The sequence below is a fragment of the Sciurus carolinensis genome, chromosome 16 (genome assembly GCF_902686445.1).
Source record: "Sciurus carolinensis chromosome 16, mSciCar1.2, whole genome shotgun sequence".
In the NCBI taxonomy this organism is placed as follows: Eukaryota; Metazoa; Chordata; class Mammalia; order Rodentia; family Sciuridae; genus Sciurus; species Sciurus carolinensis.
In genome coordinates, this window is record NC_062228.1 from 59,094,312 (window position 1) to 59,117,522 (window position 23,211).

General features: G+C 56.8%; 2 protein-coding genes across 2 annotated transcripts in view; one reads left to right on the top strand and one right to left on the bottom strand.

Annotated features, from left to right (window-relative positions):
* The first annotated feature begins 11,203 nt into the window (after positions 1 to 11,203).
* Positions 11,204 to 13,777, top strand: C16H19orf81 (chromosome 16 C19orf81 homolog). The gene is made up of 4 exons (XM_047529696.1): positions 11,204 to 11,326; positions 11,412 to 11,532; positions 12,778 to 12,911; positions 13,433 to 13,777. Exons 1-4 carry the CDS (start codon positions 11,205 to 11,207, stop codon positions 13,626 to 13,628), a joined length of 573 nt encoding a protein of 190 aa, XP_047385652.1. The 5' UTR covers position 11,204; the 3' UTR covers positions 13,629 to 13,777.
* Positions 13,778 to 14,301: 524 nt separating this feature from the next.
* The window catches only part of Shank1 (SH3 and multiple ankyrin repeat domains 1), a 46,765-nt gene continuing 37,855 nt past the window's right edge, over positions 14,302 to 23,211 (bottom strand). Inside the window, 4 exon segments of the mRNA XM_047529103.1 lie at positions 14,302 to 17,096; positions 18,937 to 19,798; positions 19,801 to 22,029; positions 23,095 to 23,191. Coding sequence (XP_047385059.1) covers positions 16,379 to 17,096; positions 18,937 to 19,798; positions 19,801 to 22,029; positions 23,095 to 23,191 — 3,906 coding nt within the window. The 3' untranslated portion in view covers positions 14,302 to 16,378.

Below are 23,211 nucleotides of genomic sequence, written 5' to 3' on the forward strand. Positions count from 1 at the left end.
GAGGAAGGAAAGGGCCTGGACCCCATCCTTCCTTTATAATCCTAGCTCCGTGCCCTGAGCCCGTTTCTCGCCAGCAGATTATAAACAATGAATTTATTTCCTAAGGGATGCAGAGTTTGAAAAACCAACCAGTGTAGATAAAGCTATAATACCAAGTAGGTTCTTAATGAATACTTCTTAAAAGCAGCAAGTAGCAGTTTCTGGTATATTAATAGCAGTTAATGATAATTGCCTCCTCCTATGACAAAGTGGCAATGTGCTCAGTGCTTTGAAAGCATTTTCTCATTTAATCTTCACTTTGGTGCTGAGATGGGTGCAATTATGTTATTCCCATTTCACAGAGGAAACAATCAAGGTCCATGGAGGTTAATTCCCTTGGTGAAATTCAGATCTACCTAGCCACAGTCCCAGCTCAGAGAGGCAGCCAGTCTCACTTGATGCTGTCCCCCCAGCCAGGGACACCCAAATAAATACAACCCTTGAGTAAAAGTTTTCTTGCTTCTGCAAATGCAACTCTAATACAAGTCTTCCAGGCTCTCCCTCTAACTAGACTGCTCCCCCACACACACACATACTGTGCCTGTGTATACATTTTGCAGTCCTTAGACCACAGAATCCTCTAGAAATGCCTCCTGGCTTCCCCTGAGTCCCATCCTCCTGTCTGCTCACATTTTCCAGGTGGGTCTGCATTCACTCCCAGGGAAGCTGGCACAGGTGTATGTCTACGAGAGTGCACCCTGGCCCTGCCCTGTGACCACTCTCACAGCCAGACCCTTGCACCCAGCAGGTGCCTGTCCAGGCCAGCAAGCATGCACCACTCAGAAATGTGCACACAGTGGGCTCACCAGTCCCTCGTGATGGTTTCCAGAGACAGACTCAGAGGCTGCCCAGGCATTGAGAGGCAGATGTGTGGCTTTGGGGGTCAAACACCAGGTTCAAGTGCCAGCTCTGCTTTTTTTAAAATATTTTTTTAGTTGTTGATGGACCTTTATTTTATTAATTTATTTATACACCATGCTGAGCATCGAACCCAGTGCCTCGCACGTACCAGGCAAGCGCTCTGCCCCTGAGCCCCAGCCCCAGCTCCGAGCTCTGCTTTTTCTCACTATGCAGACCTGGTGGGTTCCTTAAGTCCTCCACGCCTCGGTTTCCACCTCTGTAAATGAGGATGACAATAATTTTGAAAATCAGATTCTATCTCATTATTTTGAGGACTAAATTAAATGCATAGATGGTGCTTTAGTGTTTAGTGCTGGCATAACTAATAATTACGTGCATTCGCTCATTTAAATCTTTTTTTGGGGGGTACTGGGGATTGAACTCAGGGGTACTCGACCACTGAGCCACATCCAAAGCCCTATTTTGCATTTTATTTAGAGACAGGTTCTCACTGAGTTGCTTAGCACCTCGCTTTTGCTGAGCCTGGCTTTGAACTTGCGATCCTCCTGCCTCAGCCTCCGCTGGGATTACAAGTGTGTGCCACCTCACCTGGCTCATTTAATCTTTAATCACATTTGACAAGTGAGAAAACTGAGACCCAGAGAGGGAAGTGCCCTGCCCAGGATCACACAGCTGGCTAGTGTCAGATCGGAGATTAACAACATGTGCATCTCAGCCTAGAGCCCTTGCCCTCAGCCACAACTTCATGTGCACCAGGGACGGTGGAGGACCTTGTGAGCCATTGCCTCTGGGAGTGCAGAATGGTATAAGGAGCGCTAAAACAGGAACCAGGAGACAGGGAGAGTCCTCCATATTTATCCAATTGAATCCATGTGCTCATTTGTGAGCACCTATTGTGTCCTGAACATTTTTTTAGGCACCAGGGATTCAGCTGGGAAATAGACAAAATAGACAAAAATTCCAGCTGAGGGAGAATGCGTGATTTAGTGGAGGAGACAGATGATCGAGTAACTCGACATCCTAGGATCCCCAACTAGGGCCAGTGCTATCAAGGCGAGTCCAGGGTGCCGTGGGTCTGAGAAAGAAGTCCGGGAGCCGTCTTCCCTGTGGAGGCCATGTTGGAGCTGAGCGGCGACAGTGGCTGGGTATTAGCCAGGGGAAGAAGGGACACAGTGGGGCGATGAGCCAGGGAGACCTCAGCAAGGCCTGGGCAGGAGGGGTTTGTCCCCTGGAGGACTGTAGAGCACACGGGCTCTGTGCAGGTGGCCCTCTTCTTCAGGGCTGTGCCCTCACCAGGCACAGTATCTGGCACACGCTGGTGACCCACAGAATGTTGGTTGTTGGACTAGATGGAGGAATGCGTGGCTACAGCGGTGTGTCCATGTACAGACGGACAACTGGGTGGGCACTGGACCCAGGGGTGAGTGGTGCAGGAACAGGTGGCTGGATGGGTGCTTGCAGGACGGGTGGGCTCCAGGGATAGACAGACGGATGGCCATGTGTGTGGATGGACGTTGGAAGAATAAATAAAAGGATGGATGGATGGATGGATGGACGGATGAATTTGCACAAATACCTCCAGATTCACACACAGGCTCCTGGACAGAGACACACGCCCAGGAACAGGCACAGGCGCATGTAAATGCATTCGCCTCTTCTGGGGCTCCCCATGGAGACAGTAAAGGCTGAGAAGAGAGGTCCATTCAGCTGGCCAGGGCCTGGCGGGCACCGGTGGTGGGCAGGAAGCCTTCTGAGCAGGTAAGGACCAGCCACACCCCTGCGGGGCCGACATACTTCTAAATGCTGATTCGGGACTGTGCGTGTCCCAGGCTGGGCACCAGGCCAGAGGGTGGGATTCGGATGGCCCAGGAGAGGTGGGGGCTGTGGAGGGGTGGGGCAGGGGCAAGGCAGCGAGGCAGGCACGGAGACGGTGAGACTGAGAGAGGGCGAGACAGAGAGATGGGCCCCAGCTGCCCCGTGCCAGAGGGAGGAAGAAACAGAGAGAAAGCAATCCAGACGAAGAGACCAGACACCCCAGAGGGCTCCAGAGGAGGCAGCTGAAGCCAGGCGCAGAGACACGGGGCCCGGGGAGGCAGCTGCCCCTGCCTGGCTGGCCTGGGGGCGTTTTGCTTCACTTACTCACCGATGGCCCTTCAAGGCCACATTACTGTCCAGAGATTAGGAAGCTGATATTCTGAGAGGGTTTGACACTTGCCCTGGTTTGCCTGGCATTCCAGGCGGATCTTCGTGACTCCAGCGCCTGGCTTCTCTCCTTGGCCCTCTCTCCTCTCATGGGGACCAGGACAGACAGGGCAGATGGGGTTGGGGGCTGTCAGTGTCCATCACAGAGACAGAGGGAAACAGTCACGTGTTTGTTCATCCAGTTCACATGGACTGACTTCTCAGAGGGCTGGCCCCTGTGAGGGGAGGCTGGGGGGCAGAGGTGGTCAGGGGACAAATCCCTGAGCAGGACAGAGAGCCAGTAGGGGGGCAGACAGTGTTCAGAGGTCTAGAAAAGGAGCAGAAGAAAGCACGCAGAGGCAGGAGGCCAGAAATGCTCCTGGCAGCAGGAGGAGCCAGGAGGACTTCCTGGAGGAGGGGGCGCTTGGGCTTCTTATTAAAGATGAGAACAGGTGGGAGGTGGTGCAGGGCTGGGCAGAGGTCCAGGCACAGGGCACAGCATGTGGAAAGGAGTGGAGACAGGAGTGGGGCAGGGTGCAGGAGGGTTGATCGAATGGCTCATAGAGGGTGGCAAGAAGGCCTGAAGGGTCCAGGTGTGAGGTGGGCGAGTGGAACTAAATACCGAAGGTGAGGTCAAGGGGCTGAACACCCGCCAGGGCGCCGGGAAGCTACGAAAGGCCTACCAGCAGGGCAGGCAGGGTCAGTGCCTGTGGGGAAAGAATGTGGGGAAGAGGCTAGGTTGGGAGGACAAGAAGGAGGCTAGGGTCAGGGTCCAGGCAGGACAGGAGGAGTCCAGACAGCATCCAGAGAGAGAGCGAGGGGGAGTGCAGAGGGAGGAAGAGAGGAAGGAGCCCAGAGAGGCAAAGGGCAGAGGGCCAGAGCTCAGTGACTGATGGGGAGGTGCCTGTGGCCATGACAACCAAGATGCCCGCACCTTACAGAGATGGTATTGGCATTGAAAGTGGGGAAGGATAGCTTAACAGGAGAGAAAGAGATGTCAAGATGCCAGAAGGAGGGAGAGCCACAGAAGAACTGAGTGAGTCTATTTATCTACTGTTTCAGTTCCCAATGACAAAAACTCAAATTGAATTGACTTAAGTATAAGAGGAATTTATTGGGTAGATGAGGGCTTCAGGCACAGCTAGACCCAGCCGTCCGGATCATCACCAGGAACCTGCCTGTCTTATCTTTAGGATCTGCTTCCCTCCAGTTGTTTGCTTTCAGGCAAGTTCTCTCCCTGCGTGTTGCCACAGTGGCCTCAGCAGCTCCTGCCTTGACTCTGATCAGCCCAACAACTTCAGTGGAAAAAGAAAAGAGAACTGTACAAGTTGTCTGTGGAGGCCACACTGATTATTAATCTACCCCAAAGCAAGTCACTCAGGGAATCGCCTAGAAAGGAGGACGTGGATGCTCAGTAAGCAGAGACAAGAGTCAGTGAAGGCAGGATCCTCTGCAAGTGGAGAGAGAGGGAGAGAAACAAATCAGAGCCACAGAGGCAGAGGGCTGCGAGGACAGAGGAAACAAGGCCAGCCTCCTCTCCCGCAGCTCCTGCTAGAGCTCTAAAGTCACAAAAAGGAATGGCTAGTGACACACAGGGCCGGACCCCTTCAGTCCAACACCTGAGACCCAGAAGCCCCCAGAACCAGGGGTCCAGGCCCCAGTTCCCTCCTCCCCCAGACCCAGGGGTCCAGGCCCAGCCCTCCTCCCTCAGACTCGGGGGTTAGAACCCTCAGCCCCACCCCCCAGGGGTACCATGGCAACGGGCCTCTGTTCCCCTCCCCCTCCCCATAGAGAACCCAGTTTCAGTTTGACTGCCTGTGTCTAACCAGTTCCTGCGGCAGACAGGGATGAGCGGAGGGCAAGTGGGATCAGAAAGGGATGAGAGAAGAAAGGGGAGGCTGGGTCGGTGGCAGAGGCAGCTGTGAGAGGAGAGAGATGGAGGAAGGAGGCTGGGTTGAGGGGCGGCGAGAGGCAGGGGCAGGAGGAGAGGGTGACAGAGTTCCAGACAGGCAAAAGAGCATGAAGAGAGGGAGGGTCGTGGGGCTGGGGAGGAGCTGGGGAAACTGATGGAGAAGGCGGGGGGCATGGAGCCGGGGAGGAAGGGGACAGGGAAGAGGAGGGCAGAGAAGTCGAGCAAAAGGGAAGAGAGGGCGGGGGGCACTGGGGCAGAGAGATGGGGAGAGAGCGAGCAGGAGGGATGGAGAGAGAGAGACGGGGAAAAAGACTCCAGGAGACAGGGAGAGGGCAAGGAAGGCTCAGGGAAGTGGGGAAGAAGGAACTGGGCCGTACAGGAAGTTCCAGAGGTTAAGGGCACCCGGGTCACCATGTGGTCTCAGCCTTCCAATTCTGTATTTCCCCTCCCGGGCTTCAAAAAAGAAGAGGAAGCTGTGGCCCGGAGGAGGAACAGGGGTGGGTGGCCTAGTCAGAACCCTTCTTCCCACCCTCCTGAGACACACCCCACCCGCCTTCCCAGGATACAGCAAGAGGTGGAGCCTCTGTGTTCCTCCACCCTGGGCAGCCCCTGCGTGCAAAAGGAGGCAGGTACCAGCCGGGCATGGGGGGCGGGCTGCAGGCTTCTGCCATCCAGGCATTGTGTGGTGACCCTGGCCCTCAGTGTGCCCCTGAGTGAGTCATTGGCTTTGCAAAGTGAGACCCCCACCCCTACCCCACACACATTCATATTCACCAAAATCCTGGACAGGGGTTCCTTGGACCTCAAAAACTACACTTCCCACAATTCTCTGCAGTCCCTGGCCAATTCTCTGGTCCCCAGAACTACATTTCCCATGAATCTCTGGACCTCAGCAATTCTGAAGCCATTTTTCCCCAGAGGCCCTCACTCTCCCTTCTCTTCCACACTGAACTCTGCATCTTCCCTTCCTTTCTCCTCCCTGATTTTCATTTTCAAATGGTCCCACCAACAACCCAGTCACTGAGCCAGACTGAAGGTACCATCTCTCCACACATGGCCCCCATTCCCTCCCACAGCTTCTCAGTTCCCATTTTCCTGTCCTCTGACTCTCCTGTCTGCCTGGCCCATCCTCTCTGTCCTCACAACCCTGCCTCAGGTCTTGTTCTCTTCCACATGGACCCTCTTCTCACCTTCTCCCTGGTCTTCAGTCTCTCTCCTCCAGTGCACATGGCTCCCAAGGGATCTTTCTGACATTGAACGCTGAGTCTGGCTGTCCCTGTTCACAGGCCTTCCAGGCTTCCCACTCCCCCACCAGCTTTTGAGGCTCTGTGTGGTCTGTGCCCTGCTGACAACCTCAGGCTCCTGTGCACGCCCTCTCAGCTTGCGCTCTGTGCTTCAGCACAGTCCTTCACTTACTCAACATTAATTAATATTTCAGTGAGGACAATGCATCTGGCTGTAAGTAGTTAGTAGAAAACTGGACTTATTATAAAGAGTAGGAATATCATTATCTCACCCAAAAAGAAACCCAGAAGTATGTGCGGGGATTGGGGGTTGGGTATTGTTGAACCAGTTGCTCAGCTATAGCACTGAGGACCCAATTTCTTTCCAGAGTCCAGTTTCTTGGTTTAGGATATGTCACCTTTGCCTGCCAGCTTGCTTACCTTATGGTCACTATATGGTTGCCACAGTTCCAGGCATCACCTCTAGAGGTCTTCATTCTTAGATTCCCCCCCAAGCAACTTTTCCTTACGTCCCATTGGTCAGCACTCAGTCACCTGCCCACTTCTACCAGGCAGAAGGAATGGGATTATCATCATTTCAGTCAGGTCTTTGACTTCCCTTGTATACCAATTAGAAGCTTATTGCTGGAAAAAAATACAAAACAAAACAAACTATACCTAACTCTACCTCAGACCTCATTTCACAAGACTGTCTGGGGTGGGGTGGGGAGCATTTGTGGTTGTTTGAATGCTTGCTCGGTGGTTCTGATGAACAGCAGGAGCTGGGAGGCACCGGTTCAAGGCCGATAAGTAGTCCAAATATTCTCCACCGAACTGGACGTGGGTGCGCCTCCTGCGTCACTTGGGCAGGCGTGATGGGGTGGCTGTGGGCTCTCCTTCTTGGGTGCCCGCTTTATGGCCCTTTTCTGAGCCAGGAGCTATGCTGTGCCCGTGAAGGCCAGACCAAGCCCCCGTGTATTGAAGGCAAGGTACACATAAGCTCCAGAAAAGCTGGTGGAGTTGCACTGAGCAGCCGGTCAGCGGGGTAGGTCAGTGCTGGCTCTGGCTTGGCCACTGTGGCATTTAGGAACCAACCCCATTTGTAGTCAGGTCGCAGACCTTGACGAAGACCCTGAGGGAGCTTGTGAACGACAAGCATCTCGCCTGTAGGCCTGGCGGATGCAAGGGCAGCCTGCTGTCATGCGGGGAGGGCAGATGCTGAGTCACCGTCTCAGGAATAATTGATGACCTGTGACTGCTGTAAGTGCTCCACAGTCTTGGGCTACGGACTCCAGGAAGTTCCTGCAGGTGACCCTGGGCTTTTGTTTCTCTTGGCTCTTTGGACTCACACCAGCCCCTCTGCAGGAAATACCCTTCTTCCTTCTTCCTCTTTATTTGGCAGACTCCTCCTTACCCTTCAGGTTTCACTGTGGACAGCACCTCCTCTGGGAAGCTTTCCTGGATTGCTCCCGGATTGAGCTTCCCCTCCACTGAGGCACAGGCTGCCCTTTCCAGTCCTTCCCTCCCTTCCTCCCTGGACTGGGGGTTCCCAGGTCTCACTCAGCTCTTGGTCCCCAGCATCCTCCAAGGCACATAGGAGATCTCTGACATGCTGGCACAGAATGAACGATAGTTATTCAACAAATACTTATTTTTAAATTTATGCTTTTATTAGTTGAGTTACATTTAAATTTAAATATAATTTGCATACCTTTAATATACATATTCACATACATTTAAATGACTATTAACATCATTGTTGTAATTTATGAGTATTTATTTCTTATTCCTAATGTCATATTGTATTAGAAGTCATTGCATCTGCAGTTCTTCCTATGCACCTTGACATTGCCAGAGCTGCTTTGTCAGTTGTTGAACACACTTTTCCAGGGCATGCATATATATATATATATATATATATATATATATATATATATATACACATATTTTTGATTCCAGGGATTGAACCCAGAGGTGCTCAATCACTGAGCCACATCCCCAGCCTTTTAAAAATATATACATATATATAATGTATATATATTTTTTAATTTTGCCCTATACTTTTTTTAACCTTCGTTTTATTTATTTTTATGTGCTGCTGAGGATCGAACCCAGTGCCTCACATGTGCTAGGCAAGCGCTCTACTACTGAGCCACGTCCCCAGCCCTTTAAATACATTTTATTTAGAGACAGGGTCTCACTGAGTTGCTTAACTCCTTGCTAAGTTGCTGAGGCTGGCTTTGAACTTGAAATCCTCCTGCCTCAGCCTCCCAGGCCACTGGGATTACAGGTGGGCACCACCATGCCTGGCAGGGCATGTAATTTTTTTTCTAAGTTATTTGTGATAAAATTTTAAAGAATTTTATTACAAAAAAATTTCAAACGTACACAAAAATAGAACCCATTATAATAGGTTCTATTAACCTGTGCACTGGCTTCAATAAATAGCAATGCCCTGCCAATCTTGTTTCATCCAGGCGCCCCCTACACACATGCTTTTAGGGGGCCATTCTATAGGACAAACTTGTTTTATGAAAATTGCAAACATAATTCCATTTCACCCAAAAATGCTTCAGCACGCATCTCAACTAATTACATACCCACCGTGCCATAATTACACCTAGCAAAATTCACAATTATTTTCTTGAATGTCATTCAATACCTACCACATACTCATATTCCATTACTTATGTCAAAAAATTGTTTTCTATTTGGTTTTTGTTAAAATTAAGACCTAAATAAGAAGGGTGTGCACCTGTAATCCCAGCCCCTCGGGAGGCTGAGGCAGGAGGATTGCAAGTTTAAGGCCAGCCTCGGCAACTTGGCAGGGCCCTAAGCAACTTAGAGACCCTGTCTCTAAATAAAATATTAGAAAGGGCTGGGGGTATGGCTCAGTGGTTAAGTGCCCCTGGGTTCAATCCCTGGTACCAAAACAAACAAAAGCACAACTAGGACCCAAATAAAGATCACACGTGCCTTTTGATAATTATGTCCCTTGGAGCATATTCAGTCCTTACTAAGAATCATGTGCCTGGGGCAAAAAGAGAGGCTTCTGTCCTCTTCCCACACAAGAGGTAGGGAGACAGATTCAATGAACATATCACAGAAGTAAAGGTCAAAGTGCAGCTGTCATGAGCAGAACATGGCCCAAGAAGCACACATCCAGATATCCGGGGACTATTGTTTGAGGGTGGGAGGGGAAGGCTATGTGGCAAGAAGAAAGGGAGGGGGCTTCTCAGAGGTGATTCTTTAAAAATGCAGATTCTGGCTCAGGAGGTCTGGGGTGGACCTGAAATGCCACATTTCAAATAAAGTCCCCAGGCCACACTTGGAGAATGAGACTCCACCAAGGGAGGACTTTATTCTGGGGGCAGGGGTCCAATATGACATTAGGAATAAGAAATAAATACTCCTAAATTACAACAGGCTCCCACCTGAGGGCCGGAGAGAGTTCACTCCAGTCGCCCAGGGAACAGGAGGGAGGAGGGAGGAGGGGAACAGAGCAGGGTGCTGACCACCTTAAGGGCTGAGCTGTGTCACCAGCCTGGAGTCAGAGACCTCCAGGAACACAGGTGGCAGTGGTGTGCTGAGACTGCCTGTCCTGGAACGCAGGAGCCAAATGCTGACTCCTGCAAGCTGCTGGTGAGCCAGTTGAGGTGGCACATGCCTGTAATCCCAGTGGCTCGGAAGGCTGAGGCAGGAGGATCGTGGGTTTAAGGCCAGCTTCGGCAATTTAGCAAGGCCCTAAGCAACTGTGCGAGACCCCATCTCTAAATAAAGCATAAAAAAGGGCTCAGGATGTGGCTTAGCAGTTTAGCGCCCCTGGGTTCAATTCCTGGTAAAAAAAAAAAAAAAAAAAAAAAAAAGAAAGAAAGAAAGAAAGAAAGAAAGAAAGAAAGAAACAAACAAACAAACAAAGGAGCCAGTGCTGCTGCTAATTTAGAAGCAGCTGCCCGCCCTGAACCAGGAGGGAGTGCTTGCTCCTTTCTGGACAATGGACAATGGTTCAGAAAACGCTGGTGAGTTTGTGTGCAAGGAGCCGTGACTCAAGAGTGGTCTTGTCTCTGTACGGGAGTCACAGCAGCCTTGACGGGTGGTGGTGTGGGCGGCTGCATGCCTCTCAGGAGCGCACCAGGGTTCGGCTCTGAGGGCAGTGGCTCCTGGCTGTTAGGACTGCTTTTCTCTCTTCAGCTGCTATAACAGAGACCCCAAAATAAAAGAGCATAAAGAAGACAGAAGTCCATTTCTCTCATGATCTCATGGAGTGGGGACAGGTGGTCTGGGCTGGGGGACACCTTAGCTCCAGGAGATCATTCAGGGACCCAGGCTCCTCCCATGTTGGTGCTCACCATAGCCTGGTGTGGAGCAAGCTGGGTTACTGTTACATCCTCATTCCAGCCCAAGGAAAGGGGCAAAAAGCTGACGGCAAGACATTTTCTTTAAATTGCACCCGTCACTCCTGCTAGCACTCTGTGGGTGAGAGCTTGGTCACGTGGCCACACCTAACTGCAAGGCAGGCTGGGCAGCTGGGTGCTGGGTGCCATTCTAGGGGAAGAGGAGCTGGATTGTGGGGGACCACCGGCATTAAGGCAGAGAGCAGTCAGCCCACCATGGGCTGGTCAAGAAGGGGCCAGAGGAAGAGGCTGGTTCTAAAAGGCTGGAAAAACTGCGAACTAGATGCAGGTGTTACTACTGGAGCCAGGTGACCCTGCTGCCCTGAGAAGCCAGGCAGGGCCACTGGAAGAGGTCACAGAGAGGAGCAAGTCCCTTCCAAATGGTTTGCACTCCAGCCTCCCTCTGGCGCCCCCTTCAGGCAGAGCCAGATGGGAACCAGGCTGTCAAAGCAGAGCTGAGGTCAGTAGGGCCCAGTCCCTGCATCTCAGAGCCAGCTGAGTTCGGGGAACTGAGGGACAGTAGCTCAGCACTGACCTAGGAGCTATTCTGGGGTGGTGTGGACAGCGCTGGATGATGCCCAGTTAAACTGAATCATGGCTGAGGAGGGCGCAGGGCAGTTGACACAGCGTTCTCTGTCCTCAGGAGCCCTCCTTGTGAACCTGGAGATCCCAGAAGACACACAGGCCGGGATCCTGGGCAGGCCCGTCAAATCCTCGTGAGTGGCTCCTGACCCCATGACTTCTGGCCCAGGCGCCCACAGATGTGATAGCGGTGACCCCTGCCTGTCACTCTTTCCCCAGGAAGCAGTACCTGCGGCACGTCATTGCAGAATATGAGACGCTGGACCGAGAGCTCCCGTGCATCCGGAAGTTCTCCATGCCGCCCGCCGCCCAGCCCCTCTGCCTCTGCATGGAGACTTCGGTGAGTGGCCCCTGGCCCCTGTGGCCCAGGCCCTTGGTTTCTGCAGCTGGCCAGACTCAGGACTGAGGTGGCCAGGGTTTTAATTCAGGCTCTGTGGTTTACCAGCTGTGGCTTTGGCACGGGGACAGTTTGTTGAAAATTGATTGTGAATTTGTCAAAGGAATTGTCGTTAGATTTATCACTGCTCATCCCAGAGGGGAGTCTGAGAGGTTTGCGGGGGGGAGGGGTACTTAGGACCAAGGGGGTCCTGCTAATCCATCCGCTAGAAAATTCTGTGAAGTTTCAAGTATAACAAAAACTCACAAGGAAAAGCTCATGCTTTTGACAGATTCAGCAAACAGGTCATTCGGTATAGGGATTCCGGGGCAATCCCTGCTCTTAGGACAGGTAATGTGAGGTTCCAGGCGCCTGGTATACAGGGAGACGAGCTGGTATTAATGGGAGCTTAAGGAGCACCAAGCACTGACCTCTGAGGTGCCCCTCAGCTAATTTGTATGGCCTTGCCCCAACACAGGGACTGTTCTCCTTTTAGGGACCCATTCCCACCCCATCACTCCTCTCCTTTGGGGTTGTGAAGAAGGGACCCTTCAGTCCCTGCTCCTCCCCGCCTAAGCCTTGCCTTCCTGGAGGGGGGCAATTTGTTTTCATTTAGCATCTGTTTTCATTAATGTATATACTTTGACAACTCTGTATCTCTTTCAACACTGCAGTCCCATATCGAAAACGTGGCTGGTGATCAATAGATGCTTCTGAACGTTACATAGATTGACAAGACATCAACCCCCCCCCCCATGGCCCTTATGTTTTGATAAGTGAGCATTCCTTAAAATGCAAATATGGCTTTAAAAGGAAAAGTGTACAATTTAAATCCTGGCAGAAATCTTCAAGAGTTTTTAGTACCATCCACTGCAGGTTGTGGAAAAGGTTTTGGTAGATTGCTGAAGTTGGTCACAATTGGGAATCATTCAAGCAACTGTTCATTAGCCTGGACAAATCGGCTTGGTGAGAACTGATTCTCTGGAGAGTGACCCCAAATGACAGTTGATGCTGAGCGATACCTATCACCGCCCCCGCACCCTTTGACAAAAGCAATAGGACCCTGGAATCAAGTGCGATCCCTGCCCCTCAAACGCCACCTGGGACCTTGGCAGGTTCTACAGGTGGGGTCTAGGAGGATGACTTTCTAACTAGGACTGAAGGGTTGAACCCAGGGCATCAAGGGCTGAAGCTCTTGAAAATCCCCAGGAGGATTTTACACACCTGGAGGTGCTGGAGGCGCTGGAGGCCGAGTTGCCCGGGGCCATGGAGAGTGGGTGCGTGAGCAGCATCCGCTTTGAGAACGTGAACGTCATCTGCGGAACCGCGGGCCGCCGGGACCGGTAAGCCAGAGTGGAGGGCCGGGCGGGGCGGGGAGTGGAGCTAGGGGCGGAGTCGGAGTGAAGACGCCGGAGACTGGGCAAGAGCAGGGCGGAGGCAGGGCGCTGAGGGGCGGGACCTGGACTGAGTGGGGACCCCGACGGTGAGTGAATCAGGGAGTGACTAGACCAAGACCGAGGCAAGACCTTGATGAGGAGGCTGAGCCTGGAAAGCTGCTATGAAGGGCAGTGTGGACCGAATGCATAGTAGGGGCGGGTCCGGGAGCGAGCAGGTGAGGGCTGGCGTGGAGCGGCGGCTTGAGAAGGGGGAACCTTGTGATTAGGGGGCAGAACCAGGCTGAGAGGACTGAGCCTGGAATAACCCCGATGAAGGTCAGGGCACGGGTTGACCTCAGCAGAAGAGGAACTCAGGGACAGAGTGGCTGGAGTCAGTAAGCGAACAGGGACCGAGCGAGGGACTTTCTGACAGAAGCGGGCGGAGACGGCCAGCAAGATCCCCCTCGGTCTCCGCCCCGCCCCCGCAGGTGGCTCATCACGGTCACGGACTTCCAGACGCGGTCCTGCCTGCTGCGCTCAGGGATCAGCCCCCGAGGGCTTGCGCACTCGCTGGTGCGCCACGACGAGCTGCTGCTGGGCGATTACCGCCTGCACCTGCGCCGCGCCCTGGTTCGTCGGCACATGCTCCAGGCCCTGGGGGCGGAGCCTACCGAGGAAGACTGACGCGTGGGGCGGGCCCCCGCTGCGCACTGTCCCGCCGGCCCGGGCGTCACTCGCCAAACCCCGGAGGAAAGGGGGCGTTGCCTCCCCAGGAAGGAGGCGGGGCCGGCTCGAGGGGGTGGATACTGTGAGTTTAATTATAAAGAATGACCTGGTACAAAAGCCATTTCTCTCTGCAAAATCTTGGTGGGGAGTCAGGGGGAGGGAGGTGATGGGGGGTAGGGACGAACCCCCATATTATAATCCCGCCTCCCTAAACTTACTCCAGTCCCTGCAAATGGACGCTGGTGTCCCAGTCCCTCGAGGGAGGAACCGAGGCCAGCGGAAGGGAAGACCCGGGCGCCGGGGCTTTCAACGCATGTCATCCCTGTATCGGCTAGAACCAAACGTCTTCATCCGCCCCCCTCCTCTTCCTCCTCCCACCCCCCTTGGAAGACAGTTCTCGGGCTTTTATTTCAGGTTTTTTTTTTTTTCTTTCTGGATTTGTGTGTGTGTGTGTGTGTGTGTGTGTTCTAGTTTTTTTTTCTTTTGTTTTGCTTTGTATTTTCTTCTTGTGTTATTGTTTCTTTTTGCTTTGTCTCTCCTCTCCACCCCGCGCTGCCCCCCCATCCAGTCCCTCCCCCCTCCCCCACCTCCTCTCCCCCCTTCCCACCCCCAACACCCTCCCCAACCCCGCGGCACCCATCCAGAATGAACAAGCCCTTGATAGACAGGCGCCGCGCAGGCCCCCTGCGGACTGGGGGCATCCGACAAGGGGGAGGGGGCGGGTAGGGACCCAGCGCGACCTCTGCTCCTCTCCTCGCCACCCCTCCCCCCTCCCACGACCCTCCCACAAGTTTCCCCGCAGATCCCTGACGTGGTAAGGGGAGGGGACTGCCCCCTCCCCTCATGGACGGAGCGCCCCCCCCTCGGGGGTAGGGGGCAGCAGAGGGGAATGGGCTTGGGGGAAGGAGGGGGAGCTCCTTCTTTGGCAGCTGAACATGGGGGGGGGGGACCTGAGGGCTATGCCCTCCCCCCCTTTACCCACAGCAGGGCAGGGGCTTCCAAGGGGAAGGGGTGGCTTAAAATTCCCAAGCCCCAGGAATAAGGGGAAAGGGGAAGCGTGCGGGAGGGAGCAGCCATGCTGGAGGGAGAGGGAGGAGTTCTTGGAGAGAAGAGGAGGTTGGGAGGAGAATGGGATCCTCGTGCAAAACGGATGGACAGATGGCCCAAGAAGGGCAGGGCAGAGTAAAGGGAGGGAGATGGAAGGGAAGGGGAGCTGGCGGCAGGAGAGGCGGGTGAGAAGCCTGGTGAGCAGAAGCAAGCGTGAACCGGGTCTTTTCTCCCAGGAAGTGAGCAGAGCGAGCAGGGAGGCAGAGCTTGAGAACAGCCACCAGAGCTGTGCCTGCACGGGAGCGGAAGAGAAGGGTGTCAGGAAAAGAAGGGGCAATGCAGTCCCGGAGCGCGCGGAGGGAGATGGGCAGGGGCGCGGTCTCCTGGGAGCTGCATGAGCGGAAAGGCAGAGGAGGTGCAGCAAGGTTCTGGGGTGCAAAGTAGCACAGAAGGAAGGAAGAGGCTCCCAAGGAGCAGTGAGAAAGCAGAGGAGGGTGCACGTGTGGGAGCAAGTGTGCAAGAGGGTGTGCGAGAGTCAAGAGTGGAGATGGGCAGAGGTCTGAAGAAGGGGGTGCAGGGGAATGGGGCCTGGCAAAGAGAAGCGGAACGAGCGTTTGCGAGAGACGTTCTGTGAAGCAAGTGTGCAAAAGTGACAGTGCAAGAGGTCGAGGGGGAAAGCGGCTGGGAGGGGCGGGGTGCCACTGCGAGAAGAGGTGGGTAGAGTTAGAATCTGGGGCTCAGGATAAAGAAGAGAAAGTGCTTCAACATAAGCAAACGGAGGTCACTGCGTGCGCGGAGGGCTGCACAGGAGAGCGGTGCCAAGGACTGAGCAGAGCCGGCTACCAGGGAGCGGAGGAGCAGGGCGGGGAGGGCAGGGAAGGTGTGTCCCACGTGTGTCTGCATCATGGGTTCAGAGCGGGCTGAGGGGTCTGGGAACTGTAGGGAGTGAGGTGTGCACGGGAGGGTCCCAGCGGGGACGTGTGTGAGCCAGAGTCAGAGCAGAGGGTGCCTAGCGTGAGGAGCGGGAGAAGCGCCACGCGTGCCAGCAAAACAGGAGTCTGACAGCTGAGGGGGCCCCAGAGGCTGGACACAAAGGCGAGTGTGCAAGACAGCGAGAGGGCAAATCTGTGCAAAACTGCAGCCCAGGGGAGGGAGGAGGCGAGTGGCGTGCAATGGAGCGGCGTGCAGGAGCGGGTGGAACAGCCATGTGCAGGGGTGGGGAGCGGGGAGCTGAGGGCCTGGCGAGGATGGGAAGGCTGCTAGAGGGGCGGCAGGTGGTGGAATCTGAAGGTGCCCCCTTCCCCTGTGGCCTGGGGGTCAGGCCCCCATCCAGTCAGGCTCAGGGTGGACCCTCTATGGCTCTGTCTGTCCCCTCCCCCCAGAATCGACCCTTCCCTCCTTCTGGGTGCCCGTGTCCTTTCCTCCATCGCCCCCTCCGCCCCCTGTCACAACGCAGTCTTGTGTCAGCCGCCCCCTCCTGTGGGGCGCAAAATGTCCGGCCTGCAGGGGCCACCTCGTGACCCAAGGCCTTGGGAGACTAGGGCAGGGCGCAGTTTCAGCAGAGTCCCTGGCCCAGGAAGAGAACGGTGGTCAGGGTTCAGAGGTCAGGAGGCCAGCGGGCTCAAGGGTGCTGTGGACGGCTGGTCCGTCCAGGCCAGCCATCACCTCTCCAGGAAAAACTTGAGAGCCCGGTCAATGTTCATGCGGTGGCCCACCCTGGTCACACCCAGATCCACATAGTCCTCCTTGGTCAAGGCAGGCAGGTGGGAGCCATCGATCTCGTGGTCCAGGAACCGGGCACGGTGCTCAGCCAAGCCCAGCCACTCCAGCCAATCGGCCACATCGAACTTGGTCCAGAACCCCAGAGGTTTAGCGCCAAAAGGCTTGTCCGGGGGCAGCGAAAGCAGGCGGGTGGGTGAGAGGGAGCGCGAAGCCCCCGACAGAGCTCCTCCAAGCCCCCCGGACATCCCTGGGTGTGGTGGCACAAAGACAGGGGCGAACGGGTCTGCGGAGCCTCCTGCCCCTCCGGTGGGGGAGCCGCGGATGTCAAAGAGGCCCGGATAGAGGGGTCCAGAAGGCAGGATGGGCAAGGATGAGGGCCTGGGCGCAGGGCTGACCTTGTGCTCCGAGGCAGGCAGCAGCGAGGGGCTGGGGGCCCGCCGGAGCAGAGGGGGCCGCATCTCGAACTCCACACCCTGGAGGTGGCGGGTGGACGTGGAGGAGGAGGAGGCCGAGGGTGAGGTGGCCCCTGGGGCTGCAGCGGCTGAAGGGGGCACTCCAGTTCCACTGGGGAGCGGCGGCAGAGGTGGTTTGGGCCAGTTCTGAAACAGGCTGCTGACCGGTTTGGAGAGGAGCGAGGACTGGGAGTCGTCGGAGAGCCTGGAAGATGACCGGGGCAGGGGTGGAGGAGAGGGGCGCAGGGGGAAGGAAGGGCAGGGTGAGAAAGAGGCAGCGGTCAAGATATAGGGGCAGAGACATGAGGGCAGGGCAGAGAGGTGGAGAGAGAGGTGGGGAGAGATGGGAGGAGCATAGGGGTAAGATGGAAGTCAGGACAGAAATGCAGGGAGAGAGAGAGAGGAGAGGACAGGGACAGGGTGACAGTCAAGAGATGAAAGAAAAAGAGACATTAAGTGATAATAATAATAATCGCCATCACTCACTGCTGCTCACGTGTGCCAGGCATCGTTCTAAGTGCTTTCCATATTGCATCTCAATTTAATCCCCACGACAGCCCTGACGCAGGTTACTATTATTATCATCATCATCAGCACAGAAAGGTTAAGTAACTTGCCTAAGGACACACAGCCAGGAAGTGGCAGAGCCCGGTTATATGGCACCAAAGTCTGAGCTCTTAACCACTACTCTATACTGCCTTTCGGGTTATGGCCAGTCATAGCAGAGTGGGAGACAGGGAGACAGTGAGAAAGAAACAAAAAGAGGGTGGGCATTCAGGGGAGAAAGATGGATGGGGACAGGGAACAGAGAGAGAGAAAGAGAGAGAGATGAAGAGAGGGAGATGAAAGAGAGAAGAAACAAGGGGAGAAATAGGTTCCCCTCATCCCTTTACCTCCCTCCAGCACAGGCCCACCTCAGGGCCTTTGAACGGGCTGTTCCCTCTGAGTAGCTCACTCTTTCCCCAGACAGCCTGGTGATGGGCCCCTTCCCTCCTCCACTCTCTGCTCCTCTTGCCTGTTATTTGAGAGACCTTCTATAACCATCCCATTATTGTATTTTTTCAAGGATGGTTGAAATTATTCTGCTTATTTTCTGCACCTCCCCACTAGACTATGGGCTGTGTGGGGGCTACGCTGTGCCTGTCTTGTTCACTCTGGGGTCCTCCTCCCCAGAATGGAACCCAGCACATGGCAGGTGATACATCTATAACTGATGTGTGTGTTGACTAAATGAAGTATCCTCTCCTCGACCCGGAATATTTAAGAATAATGAGTGAATTGCTGTAGAATCTCAATGGCCTAATAAACCCACACCTGCATGTTAATCATAATGATACCCAACTCTCAAGTGGAATTAACACTGCGCTCTGCGGATGGATACGATTTGTGAGCTCTCCCTCCCACTGTGTCTGAATTGGGAAGGTCACCACTTTCCCTATGGCTCAGAGGTCTTGAATGGGCTCAGACTCCCATCTGGGAAAACATCTGCATCTTTTGGCATTTCCCCCATCCCCATGGGGCTGGGCTCCTGAGAGGCCCTGTCCTCTCCCATCTCATGACAGTGGCCCACTGCTGTCCCCCTCCTACAGAGAGGTGGATTCTCTCTGTAGCGACAAGGGCTGGGCCAGGCCTGGGACCCAAGGAACTGGACCCCAGAGTCACACCTGTAGCCACGATGCCCTCAAGTGTCACATCCCCAGTCACACCACAGCTCTCAGGGTAGGTCTCAAGGAGGTTTCAGGGACCATCAGAAGGAGCTGACAACCCATCGAGGAGAAAGGCCTCAGCAAGTCCCTCCTGCTGCTAACACTTTCTCAACCCGGGGTGGTTGTGACGGTGATGGAGGAGACCAACGGAGCTACTAAGAGGAAGTCTGAAGTGGGAAAATGTGCCTCTTCAGGGGCAAATTCCTGCAAGCAGCCTTGTTTCTATTTTCTTTCTGTCACCCTGAGACCCCAAAAGGACACAGCTATGGGGAAGATGAACTCTGGAACCCCCACTTGGGCCTCTCTGGCCTCCACTGCCAGTCACTAGCCCATGCTCACCTCTGCCGCTGTAGTGAGGAGGTCCTCTCAGGGACGTAGCTGGGTCCCCCGTGGTGACTGTCCCCGCTGCCCCCGCTGCCTCCCCGGGCCCAAGGCAGAGCCCCTCCAGCTGCCGAGGAGCCCCCAAACTGTTGGAGCTTGGAGCTGAGTTCACTGATGATGCTGGCTTTTACTGTGGCCAAGGCTGAGGCCTGAGGCTGGGCCAGGGGCCCGGGCAGGGGTGGTGGTGGTGGGCCCGGGCCCTCCTCCCAGGGCAGCAGCTTCCGAGGCAGGGAGGAGGCCGTTGGCAAGGGCACCGGTGGGACTTCTGGCTCTACTGCCACTGAACCCCCAGCTACACTTGCTGTTGAGGGTCCTGAGCAAGCACTCAGGGCCAGCAGCCCATCAGTTCCAGCCCCGGTCACTGAGACGGTGGGGCTGGTAGGGGTGACAGGGTCTCGCAGTCCCCCACTGGGGCCAGGCCGCAAACCTCCACTGGCCCCCAGTGCCCGGCCCCGGAGCTTAGAGGGCGTCATGAGCTGTGGGGGGTACGGTGGGCCAGGAGTCCCGCTCCCCCCGAAGGCCTGGCCATCCAGGTAGGCTACATAGGTGTCCAGAAGCTCTGGCCCGCTGGACACACCAGCCCCACCCCCACCCCCTCCACCACCCCCTGCGCTACCGCCACCTTCAGCAGACAGGCTGCTCAGCGTGGATGCACTACTGATGGTCTCCAGGGGGTGGTCACTGCTGCTCCGACTGTCCACCTCCTCAATACCAGAGTCCGTGCCTGGTGGAGGGTCTGGGCCCGGCTGAGGAACCGGGGGAGCCGGTGCTGCTGGGGCTGGAGGGCCTGGTGGAGGGGGGTCCCCAGGAGCCGCAGGAGCCCCTGGGTCAGCGTGGCCACCTCGCTGTCATAGGATGTCAGGCTCGATGCGGTGGAGTCCAGGGTGGGAGGGGCGGGGGCCACAGCTGGGGGTGGCACCGGAGGTAAGGGAGTGGTCGGGGTGGGTGGGTCCGGCAGCGGGTGGGGAGGCCCAGGCGTGAGAGGCGACTCTGGCTTTTCGAAGCTGTTGGAGAACTCCAGAGGCGGAGGCAGAGGTTCCACAAAAAGGAATTCGCCATCGTCCACGTCCACCGAGGGAGCGGGCGGCGGCAAGACCAGCAGGGGGAGCCCATTCTCCTCGCTGCCCCGCGGGGAGGTGGGGGAGGCAGGCACGGAGCGGCGCGGGCTGGGCGGTGGGACAGCTGGCCCATCTTCCGACGGGGGCCCCCGTCCGCCCGACGCGGTGGCCCGCGGCTGGCAATTCTCGAGGAACCGCACGTGCAAGGGCAGCCTCTCGGGCTCTTCGGGGGCTCCGGACCTCCAGGCCTTGCTCACGGCAGGGTGCGGGGCCGGGGGCTCGGGCCCCAGCTGCAGCAGGAGTGGCCCGACCCCGGGAGCTGTGGGGGGCAGGCGGTGCAGCAAGGAGCGTCGCGCGGCCGGTGGACTAGCCGGGAGGGACTTCTCCTGGCTGCCCAGCCCTGCCCGGTACCCCAGCTCCCGGCGCGCGGGGTCGGGTGGCGAGGCCCCCCAGAGGCGCAGCACTGGCTCGTGGTGGGCGTGGGGCGAGTGGTGGTGCGGGGTGGGCGGCGGGGCCTCGTAGCGCGGCGACGGCGGCCGGGGAGGGGGCTGGGGCGCCCCGCCGCCCTCTGAGGACTCCTTCAGCGCCCGTTCGCGGGCGGCCAGGGCCAGCCCGAGCGGGGAGGCCGGATCCAGGGCCTTGCCGGTCAGCGGGTGGACCAGGGGTCGCGGGGGCAGGAAGCTGGTGAAGGCGCTGCTGCCCCCGCTGCCCCCGTAGGCGCGGCCGCCCGCTCCGTAGCCCCCGTAGCCCGCGCCGCCGCCCGCGCCCGCCGACTCCAGCCGGAGGTAGGGCTCGGCCGAGAACATGCCTTCGTCGATGGATTTGGAGTGGCGCAGCCGCGGCCCGGGGGGCGCCCCTGGGCCCAGCCCGCTGTCGCCGCCGTCCTCATCCCCCGCGTCGGTGGAGAGGAAGAGCGTGGAGCGCCGGCGGGCTTCGTTCTGCCAGCCCCCTTCCCTGCGGGCCGCCCCCACCAGGGCCGCTCCGAACTGGCTGGTGAAATCCAGGGTGGCCGGGCCGCTGGGCGAGGCGGGGGTGGGCACGGGCGAGGGCGACGGCGGCACCGGCGACATGGCCGGGGCGGGGCTCGGGGAGGAGCCGCCGCCGCCGGAGGCCTCGGGCTGGGTCGGGGGCTCGGCCTCAGTGCTGCTGCCCTGGCTGCTGCGGCCGCTGCTACTGGTGGACGGAGCCTTGATGATGATGGTGGGGATGGGGATGGAGTTTTTCTCCGAGGGGGCCGCCGCGGCCGGCGGTGGCTGCGGGGAGGCGGGGGACGTGGGCGAGGGGGCGGGCGGGAGGCCGCCCTTCTGGGGCTCGCCCTCCACTTTGGTCTGCTTGACCAGCGGGCCCTTGCGGCCACGGCCGGAGCGGGCTGGCACGTACATGGCCGCGCTGGCCGCCCGGGGCGGCAGCTGGAAGTAGCGCAGGGCCGGGGCCTGGGAGGAGCTGCTGCCCCCGCCGCCGCTACCGTGGTGCGAAGGCGACGGGGCCCCCGGGGTCGGGCTGGGCCCGCCGCCCCGCCAGCCTCTCAGGCTGGGCTGGGGCCCCAGAGCCAATCGGGGTGGGGGGTCGTCGGGGGAGCCGCCGGTCTCCATCTCCGGCGGGTGAGGTGGGTGGGCGTGGTGGTGGTGGGGCTGGGGGGGCGGGGCGTGGTGGTGGTGGTGGTGGGGCGGATGGTGGTGGGCAGGGGGCAGGGGGCCGCTGTGGTACAGGCTCTTCTCACGGCCCCCCACACGGGTGTCAGGAGGGGAGGGTCCGTCAAAGGACGCGGGGGAGGAGGCGGGGAGGGGTCCACCTGAGCCTGGGTTGAAGGGGCCCCCCCGGGGGGAGGGGGTAAGGCGGCCTGAGGTGGAGGGGGCCGGAGGTGTGCTATAGGGAGGCTCTGGTGGGGACGTCGTGGGTGGTGGGGGGATGTCCTCCGAACCAGGCACAGACAGGCTGCGGCTAAACTTCATGGCTGGGGGTGCTAGGTAGGGTCTATCATCCTCTGCAGCCCCTGGGGAGACAGAGAGGATCCAGGAATGGGGCCTAGGGGCAGGAGGAATCTCCTGCTCCGCTATCCCATAGAAGATAGTAGTAGTAGTACTAGTAGTAGTACTAGTAGTAGTACTAGGAGTGATGATGATGATGATGATGATGATGATGATGATGATGACAATGGCACCCAGTATTACATGCTAAAAATTTCACAGGTATTAGCCCTACGCCTCCTAGTGATACAGGTTGTGCTCTGCGCAACAAGAACAGCAGGGGGAGCAAGCGGGCTAGGGGCGAAATTCAGCTGAATTTCCTCCTTGAGCCATGAGGGGGCGCCTTTTTCTAATTTGCCCAAAAGCCCAGGTGTACTAGTGGCGGCTTGGGGTGAGCCAAAGCGTCTTGAGCTGGGATCGCGGTGAATATGCGCCGAGTGTGTGCTTTTTTTCATGTATATGCAGGAAGGAAATGCAATCAGAGCCTCAGACCTGTGATTACACAGGTGGAACTGTGCAGGATGCAGCTAAGTTTTAAAAGGAGGAGAGGAATGATGGAGAATACACTCGGAACACCACCAGACAGGCAGACCACGGAGGGTAAGACTCACGCTAGGGGGACTGTGAACACTGGACTCCCGGGAACAGCACGCCCGATGGGCAGAACCACTCTGGGGGTCTTGAGGAGTTAAGTCTTTGCCTGCTCATGAACTGTCAGGACTGTCTTTGACCTTCTCACCTGCTTCCCACTCGGTGTCAGCCTGACTCACTACCTGTTCTCAACTCCCACTTGTGTCTGAGGGCCCCATCCTCTCTTCTAATCCTGCATCCAGGAATGCAAAAATATACTGCTTTGTAGATGCAGAGTCCAGGGCCCAGAGAAGTGAACCACCTGTTCCAGGTCACACAGCACAGCTCAGAAGGAGAGGATCATACCCCACTTTCCCAGTTCCAGTCTGAGCTCTTTGCCAGACCTGACAGAACTGTGGTCACATATGAAAGCAGAAAACATTTCCAAACACCCTTGTTTGGCCAGTAGACGATCAGCCCCCCGCCCCGCAGCCCACTCGCGCACTCTTCCAGGGACATACCGATGGATTTTTGCCGGAGCATAAGCCCAGGTCCCGGAGGCAGGAAAGAAGGACGATCATAACTTGGCTGGGAGCGGTGGTGGGGATCGAAGCTCGACTTTGGGGTGGCAGTCAGCA